Genomic DNA, 8,903 nt, shown 5'->3' with positions numbered 1-8,903 from the left:
GGGGAACACCAGGTGGTGCTGTAACTCTCAGCAAAAGGAAGGAAGACTCCAGCCCCTGGAGTCAGGCTTAACTGGAGAGCCACCAGGGCTTTGTCCCAGGGTGAAGAAGGCAGAATCTTTGCAAGATTGTAGAATTTTCAATGTGTTATATTTGCATGCTAACTTGCATTTGTCAGCAGCTAGAACCAACTACGTTTGGCCTTTAGTTAGCAAATATGTCAGTGAAACAGAAAGTTAGCAGTGTAATAACCGCCAGTGTGTCGCTTCATGAATCCCTAAGTTGCGGGTTTCATTGCCTGTGCTGAGGCAGGCTCGGTGCTGAAGCCGAAGACCTCCCTGGTTCCACTCAGGCTCCGGGTTTCAGAGCTGAGGCCAGGTGCCTAAACAGGGCTTCTTTAAGTCCAACCCCGGGCATCCAACCTCCTGTATTAGTTATCTGATACCCTCCTTATCAGCAGGTAGGATCACAGAGAGGTTCTCTTAGAGGAGAATCACATCCTATTGTAAACACCCCAGGAGAAGAGAAATTCATCCTCGAGTTTTACATTTTCCCACCAAGAAGACTCTAATCTAAACACCTCACGCTGTAGTCCATTTCGACCTTCCACTTGGTCACTATTCTGCGTTGATGCTCAAACTGAATTTGTAAAAGGTAAATAAAACATTTAATTACAATTATTAACTCTTAAGCACTTGCTCAATTCCAATTTCCCAAATAGGCTTTATGTAAAAGCCCGAATGGCACTGACAGTTTTAACCAGATCATCAATGCGAAAGCTTTAGAGAGCCTAAAAGAAAACATACAATAAATTCCCACCCCTACCCCCACAGTCATTATATAGAACAGAGAGAGAGAGAGACAGAAAAAATGCCCACGTTCCCCTCCGCGGGCCCCTTTTGTGCGGTTCTTGCCAACGCAGCAGCCCTCCCGCAATATAGCCCCGCCGCGCGCCGCCCCACCCGCTCAGACCCGCCGCCTGCCCAGCCAGCCATGGGGAAGGTGAGCCCAGCCCGCGCCCCGCGCCCCCGGAGCTCCCTGCATCGTGGGTACCTGAGACTGGGGCGGGAGCAGGCTTGTGAGCCCTCGCCTTGCCTCGCCTTGCTTTGCAGATCACCCTCTACGAGGACCGGGGCTTCCAGGGCCGCCACTACGAATGCAGCAGCGACCACCCCAACCTGCAGCCCTTCTTGAGCCGCTGCAACTCGGTGCGCGTGGACAGCGGCTGCTGGATGCTCTATGAGCAGCCCAACTACTCGGGCCTCCAGTACTTCCTGCGCCGCGGCGACTATGCCGACCACCAGCAGTGGATGGGCCTCAGCGACTCGGTCCGCTCCTGCCGCCTCATTCCCCACGTGAGTGCAGTCCCGCCGAGTCCCTTCGGTGCCCTCAAGTCGCATCAGTGATCCACATGGATGACTCACAGGACAGGCGATGGGATGGGATGGGATGGCAGCTTTCTTTTTTCTGGCTCTAACTACATTCTCTTTTTCTTTATTAGCATCCGTAAGTCTTCCTCCCACTGAAAAAGTGTGTGATGCAGTGCTTTCAATTGGACATTTTATTTGTTTTGCTAAAGTCAAATTCATCTTCACTGGGAATACGTTGTGCATGGCATTGGCTCAGAGTGTCTATGCCACAGGTGACAGAAAAGCAACAGATTGATTTCTTGCTCTCAGCTGGCCATAGGCTAAGTGGCTATTTCTTACTTCATCTGTAAAACAGGGCTGATAAGAGTAGTTCCTTTCTAAGGCTGCAGTGAGGGTGGAAGGAAAGCGCCTGGCACAGGCCAACCCCCACCCCCAAGTATTAACTATTATTACAAACAACAAGGGCCTCTCAAGTCCTGCCTTCTGATTAAAACCAGTAACCAACACTGAGATTCCAATAGCTCCTGCAGGACCCACTGTTACCCAAATGAAGCCCCAGCAGCCTGGAATTTCACAGTTAGGGATTCTCTAAGTTGACTGTGACAGAGTCCTGGGAACATGCACCACTTTTATGAAGTTTGACATCACCTCACAGGGTTTAATAGCTCAATAGGGACCCAGTCTGCTATTAGGAACCTAAAAACTTAGATTTCCAGTTTCAAGTTCCAACTCTTCTAATGACAGACTGTAAGATCCATTTTATTAGCAGTCACTTAAACCACAAAAAGAATTGCTCATGAGAATCTTCCCTAATATATATATGAGCCATTGTGCCTGGCCCCTAAAGAATATTTTAATGTAGAGGAAGAAAAGCATTGAGACAATGGAAAGGAACAAACAAATGAAGGAAGAACAAGTGCTCAAAACAAGAGTTATGACCAGGAGCAGTGGCTCGTGCCTGTAACCCCAGCACTTTGGGAAGCCGAGGCAGGCAGATCACCTGAGGTCAGGAGTTCAAGACCAGCCTGGCCAACATGGTGAAACCCCGTCTCTACTTAAAAAAAGAAAAAAAATAAACCAGGTGTGATGGCACGCACCTATAGTACCAGCTACTCGAGAGACTGAGGTGGGAGAATTGCTTGAACCTGGGAGGCAGAGGTTGCAGTGAGCTGAGATCTTGCAACTGCACTCCAGCCTGGGCGACAGAGTGAGTCTCTATCTCAAAAAAAAAAACAAGAGACAGGAATAGCTCAGGAGAAACAGCCTAAGTGTCCATTTTTCTGAAGGTTTCATACTCTTGAACCTGTATCAGCCTCCTTCATGATCTTTCTTTTAGACAAGGTTCTCTCTGTCACCAAGACTAGCTTGAGTGGTGTGATCATAGTTCACTTCAGCCTCAAACTCCTGGGCTCAAGTGATCCTCCTAAGTGTCTGGGGCCACAGGTGCACACCACCATGCCAGACTATATATATATATGTGTATGTATATATATATATATATGTGTGTGTGTGTATATATATATATATATATATATGTGTGTGTGTGTATATATATATATATATATATGTGTGTGTGTGTGTGTGTGTCTATATATATATATATATATATATACACATATATATATATTTTTTTTCCTTGTAGAGGCTGGGTCTTACTGTGCATTGTGCCATCCATCCTGGTCTTGAACTCGTGGGTTCAAGCAATGCTTCCACCTTGGCCTTCCAAAGTGATGGGATTACAGGCATGAACCACCATACCCAGCTGTTCCTTCATGATCTTGAACTTCCATTTTTAATTATTACCTAAAACTGATTTGTGGCCAGGCACAGTAGCTCACGCCTGTAATCCCAGCATTTTGGGAGGCCGAGGTAGGCGGATCACCTGAGGTTGGGACCTCGAGACAAGCCTGACCAATGTGGAGAAACCCCGTCTCTACTAAAAATACACAATTAGCCAGGAGTGGTGGCGTGTGCCTGTAATCCCAGCTACTTGGGAGGCTGAGGCAGGAGAATGACTTGTACCCAGGAGGCAGAGGTTGCAGTAAGCTGAGATCATGCCATTGTTCTCCAGCCTGGGCAACAAGAGAGAAACTCCAACTCTAAATAAATAAGTAAAACTGATTTGTAGGAGCACATGTTGGAGCTGAGAACCGTCTTTGTGACGCTCTTGCTTTTCAGCACGTTAGAGCAGCAGGACTTAAAGCAGAAAGGCACGGATGCAGGATTGCTTGGGCTGGACTTTCTTCCAGAGTTGCCACCAATCTAAGCCTCATTTGGGTAAAAGCAATTCAACCTCCTCTCCCTCTAGCTTCTTCTAATGGTATTGAGATTCAAAATAATATCTTTTGCCAGGAATACATTTGCCTTTTTGTTTTAAAATCTCGTTATTTTGTGTGTCATCCAAGAAGAGCCCCAAACCACCATAAATTTATGAAGCTGAGAGAACAACAACAAAAAAAATACATACAATATTTAAAAGGGGTACTGAGCATGACCAGTGTGTCTATTCATGTAGATTGTACGAGAAAACCCCAGGGAGAGCCATTCATACCAAATAAATGGGGAATGGCGCCCTCTTGAGTTTCACAGTGTACAACCTACCCAACTATACACAGCAGCCCTGGTGTTGGCAGTCTCTTTCTTTTAGTCTGGTCACTTTTGATACAAAAAAAAAATTTAAGTCCATCCGCCAGGAAGTCAGGTTTTCTGATGTCCCCTCATCTGCTGTTTGCTGAACCCCCAGACCAGCTCCCACAGGATCAGGATCTATGAGCGAGAGGACTGCAGGGGCCAGATGGTGGAGATCACCGAGGACTGCTCCTCTCTTCACGACCGCTTCCACCTCAGTGAGATCCACTCCTTCAACGTGCTGGAGGGCTTCTGGGTCCTGTACGAGCTGCCCAACTACCGGGGGCGGCAGCACCTGCTGAGGCCGGGGGACTACAGGCGGTGCCTCGACTGGGGGGCCACGGATGCCAGAGTGGGCTCCCTGAGGAGAGCCGTGGAGCTCTACTGAAATATTTTCACTCTATCCTTTGCTCCATCTGGAAACTAATAAAATATTTCTTGTGCGTCCCATGCAGTGATGTATCCTCTGTTCCTTTCAGCCTCCTTGGAAGGGCTCAGCAAAAATCATGCTGGGAATCATGGTGATTTTCTTGCATGTATCACTGGAAAGGGGTTAAGAGCACAGCCTCTGGGGCCAGAATGCCCGGGCCCAGCTCCACTTACTAGTTACAGGTGTGGGGCAAGTTACTTAGCATCTCTGTCCATCAGTTTCCTAATATGTAAAAATGGGGGTTAATAGTACTTGTCACCTTAAGAGGATTAAATGTGGATTAAATGAGTGAATATTTATAGCTTTCTAAGAACAGCACCAGGTATGAAGCAAATGCGTATAAGTATTTGTAACATAACTGTTGGTTAGTATTCAGTGTTTGGACCTTATAAATTAGTGTTTCTCAAAGTATCAATAACGTGTTAAACATCACCTTCTTAAAATGTGGATTACTTGAGCCCACCCCCTTCCCACTGTAATTTTTATGTAAATGAAATTTGAGAACCACAATTATTCTTTTTTTTTTTTTTTTTGCGAGGGAGTCTTGCTCTGTCACCCAGGATGGAGTGCAGTGGCATGATCTCGGCTCACTGCAACCTTGGCCTCCTGGGTTCAAGCAATTCTCCTGCCTCAGCCTTCCAATTAGCTAGGACTACAGGCGCATGCCACCACACCGTCTAATTTTTATACTTTTAGTAGAGACAGCGTTTTACCATGTTAGCCAGGATGGTCTCGTGATCCACCCACCTCAGCCTCCCAAAGTGACCACCTTGTGATCTGCCGCCTGACCTCATGATCCACCTGCCTCAGTCTCCCAAAGTGACCACCTTGTGATCTGCCGCCTGACCTCGTGATCCACCCGCCTCAGCCTCTCAACGTGTTGGGATTACAGGTGTGAGCCACAGTGCCCAGTCTTTTTTTTTTTTCTTTTTTTTTTAGACAGGGTTTACTCTGTCACCCAGGCTGGAGTGCTGTGGTGTGATCATGGCTCATCCTCAACCACCCCAGGTTCAAGTGATCCCCCCACCTCAGTCTCCCAAGTAGCTAGGACTATGGGCACATGCCACCACACCCAGCTAAGTTTTGTATTTTTTGTAGAGACAGGGTTTTTTTGCTATGTTGCCCAGGCTGTTCTCAAACTCCTGGACTCAAGCTACCCACCTACCCCAGCCTCCCAAAGTGCCAGGATTACAAACATGAGCCACGGTGCCCGGCCTTGAGAACCACAGTTCTAAATCCACTTTCTTGTAGTACAGAATTACATCCAAAAAGATTAACACCTCCCTTCAAACACTGTGCTCTACATTGGGAAACAACCATTAATAGGCCACCAGGAGTCCACAGTCTAGGGGAGGGAGCAGAAGATCCAAAAGAATTTTTGAAATCATGATCCCAGTAGCATAATAGATGGATGCATGTCCACGGGGCTGTGGTGCATGGAGGAAGACGCTCAAGACATTTGTCAGAGTATACTGAGATGCTCCAAATACAACCTCACCCATCGCTAGAAAAGACTTTCAATACTCCCAGTATCATACTCAGAACTGTGAGCAAATATCAAAGTTATTGCTGCAAAATTTCTCGGGTAAAATTTCTAACATTTTCTAAGAAATAGAAATTGAAACAGAGTCATCATACTGGCATGAGAGGCGTCATAACAGAGGGATTTGAACTCTGAACTGGGGTAGGATTTAGACTGCTTGGGTTTGAATAGCAACTGTACCTTGCATGAACTAGGCTAGAGTCTTAGGTTGAGTTCCTCCAGACACAGGTCACGATTTACTGGGGAATGGGCTCCCAAGAGGAAAAGCGAAGGAGTAGGGAAGCAAGACAGGGAAGGGGAAGGAAGCCCGCTGAGGCTGGTCCTCCAGGAGTCCTGGAGCATGAATCACACTTCAGACTCTCCCTCCTTGAGGCCACGGATCTGGGTGCTTGTGTTCTCACATCAGTTCCTTCTGTCATTGGCCATAGGGGAGGGGACACAAACTCCCAGAGCCTTTCCACTGTCCCTCCACAGTGAGGGGTAATGTGCAGAAGGTTGTAGGGCAAGCATTTTCAGCCTAGCTCCCAGAAGCAGGAGTCTGAGCACACAGAGCTGGAAAAGAGGACCCCAGGGCATCTGGGTGGGGCATACCTGGAAGTATAATAGAGATCATAAGCCGGGGGCAGTGGCTCATGCGTGTAATCCCAGCACTTTGGGAGTCCGAGGTAGGCAGATAACCTGAGGTCAGGAGTTCAAGACCAGCCTGACCAACATAGTGAAATCCTGCCTCTACTAAAAATACAAAAATTAGCAGGGCATGGCGGCAGGCACCTGTAATCCCAGCTACTCAGGAGCCTGAGGCAGGAGGATCTTGAACCCAGGAGTCGAAGTCGCAGTGAGCCAAGATGGCACCATTGCACTCCAGCCTGGGCCACAGAGCCAGACTCTGTCTCAAAAAAGAAGGGGCGGCGGGAAGGGGAATCATAAAATGGTCTACCTTACATAGTGTGGGGTTAAAATTATAAAATAGTCATAAACACTTAACACACTGCCTGGTGCAGAGTAAGTACTTACCAAGTGTCGACTATTGCTATTAGGTTCTATGGATTTAGAGGAAATGGGTATAAAGGTGGTGGAAATGTCATGAACTAATCTCGTCCCACAGGGAAGAAAGCATAGCACATAGAAGAAAACACTGAATAATTCGCCTTAGCTGAATTATTTGGGGCTGAGAGGGAAAAAGCAAGGGAGAGGATAGTCAGATGGTTAAAGCCAGATTTCAGAGAAAATGACATTATTGATCAGATCTTAACTGAGACAGAAGAGATGTCATTAGAAGGCTCAGAGGAGGATCTGGAACCTGAGCTCCAAAGCAAAAAAGATTTTTTAAAACACACACACACACACACACACACACACACAAAGAAGGAGAACGATGGAACAAGCAAAACCATTTCACATCCATAGCAGCAAAAACCAATACAGGAGAAGCACTGGTACATACCAAACACAAACACAGCTGCTTTCTCCACAAGCAAAGCAACCACATTCCCAGGCCTGTGAATTTGAAGAGGTTGTTATATAAGAATTAACACGTGCTATTTAAAACCCTTGCTTTCTCACTGTCATCTCTTTCCATCTGAACTATTCCAGTAACTTTTTAGCTCAGTTGGCCAGGCGCGGTGGCTCACACCTGTAATCCCAGCACTTTGGGAGGCCAAGGCGGGTGGATTATGACGTTAGGAGTTTGATACCAGCCAGATGAACATGGAGAAAGCCCGTCTCTACTAAAAATACAAAAATTAGCTGGGCATGGTGGTACATACCTGTAGTGCCAGCTACTCAGGAGGCCGAGGCAGAATTGCTTGAACCCAGGAGGCAGAGATTGTGGTGAACCTCTGCCTGGGCAACAAAGCGAGACTCCATCGCAAAAAAAGAAAAAAAAAACTTTTTAGCTCAGTTAACCAAACCTAGCTCCTTCCAACTTTCTCTTAACAACAAATTTTTTCTCTCTAAAAGCAAAAATTAGAATATTGAATACAATGTTTTGCAATATGGGTTGTTTCTGTTACTCTCAACCGCTAAGGTTATTTGAAGAAACTTTACAACAGAAAGAAAGAGGAGGGTAGAAGAAGAAAAAAGACAACAGCTAGCAAGTTACAGCAGACACTTAGGCAAGGAAGAGCGGTGGCTTAGGGCAAGTCATGGCATTGACAGAGGTGAGAGGTAGTCGGATCTTGAATCTATTAGAAAGGGAGAGCCAAGAAAAACTCTGGATGAATTAAATGTGGCTGTGAGAGAGGTTTGATCTGAGCAGCTAGAAGAATGGAGTTCCTCCAACCAGTACAGGGAAAGCACAGTCGGAGCAGGTTTGGGAAAAAAATCAGACATCTCATTTTGGATGAGAAGAGTTTGAAAATGTCCATGAACGTGCAAGTAGAGTTACTAACCAGGCAACTGGTTATAGTAGCCTGCTCAAGAAAGAGGCGTAGCGGGGGGATCTGTGTTTCCAAATCATTAGACGGTAGGTGGTTTTTAAAGTCGTAAGTTTGGATAGGGTCCCCAAAGGACTGTGCATAGATGGAAAAGTCCCCGGGGCACCTCAGCTTTAAAGGCACAAAGCAAAGAAGAATGTATGCATCAGAGAGAGCTAACTACTGTAACAAATGATGCCCAAAGTTCAGCGGCTTCGAGGTTGCAGTGAGCCCAGATTGCGCCACTGCATTCCAGCCTGGGCGAAAAGACGGAAACTCCATCTCAANAAAAAAAAAAAAAAAAAAAAAAAAAAAAAAAATCAGTGGCTTAACATGATGAAAATATATCTTTCATTTAAAAAAATAAAATTAATTCTAAAAAACTAAAGTACTTTTTCTTAATGGTGATAACATTTTAGCCATTTTTTTAGATCCAAGAACATTGAGATCAGCAAGAACAATGTCAACACAATTAGATAAATGGAATCAAAGCTTTTTTTTCAATCATTTGCTCATTGTA

General features: G+C 46.0%; 1 protein-coding gene and 1 long non-coding RNA gene across 4 annotated transcripts in view; both read left to right on the top strand.

Moving 5' to 3' along the window:
* CRYGD (crystallin gamma D) overlaps window positions 1-4,450 on the top strand; it is a 14,953-nt gene extending 10,503 nt beyond the window's left edge. Inside the window, exons 1-3 of one of the 3 annotated variants that reach the window (XM_037745059.1) lie at window positions 863-1,000; window positions 1,111-1,346; window positions 4,105-4,450. In XM_037745059.1, the coding sequence (XP_037600987.1) occupies window positions 869-1,000; window positions 1,111-1,346; window positions 4,105-4,384 (648 nt within the window). In that variant the 5' untranslated portion in view covers window positions 863-868 and the 3' untranslated portion in view covers window positions 4,385-4,450. Of the gene's footprint in view, window positions 1-862; window positions 1,001-1,110; window positions 1,347-4,104 lie in introns of those variants that run through there. The other 2 variants (XM_037745061.1, XM_037745060.1) reach the window with 2 other exon arrangements.
* Window positions 1-8,675, top strand: part of LOC108316717 — a 19,783-nt gene extending 11,108 nt beyond the window's left edge. Inside the window, exon 2 of the long non-coding RNA XR_001830415.2 lies at window positions 8,604-8,675. This is a non-coding gene — a long non-coding RNA (uncharacterized LOC108316717). The remainder of the gene's footprint in view (window positions 1-8,603) is intronic.
* Window positions 8,676-8,903: the final 228 nt, after the last annotated feature.

Source organism: Cebus imitator, unplaced genomic scaffold, assembly GCF_001604975.1.
Source record: "Cebus imitator isolate Cc_AM_T3 unplaced genomic scaffold, Cebus_imitator-1.0 Scaffold191, whole genome shotgun sequence".
NCBI lineage: Eukaryota > Metazoa > Chordata > Mammalia > Primates > Cebidae > Cebus > Cebus imitator.
The sequence above is the reverse complement of the archived record's forward strand: the minus strand, read 5'-3'. Positions and strand labels throughout refer to the sequence as shown.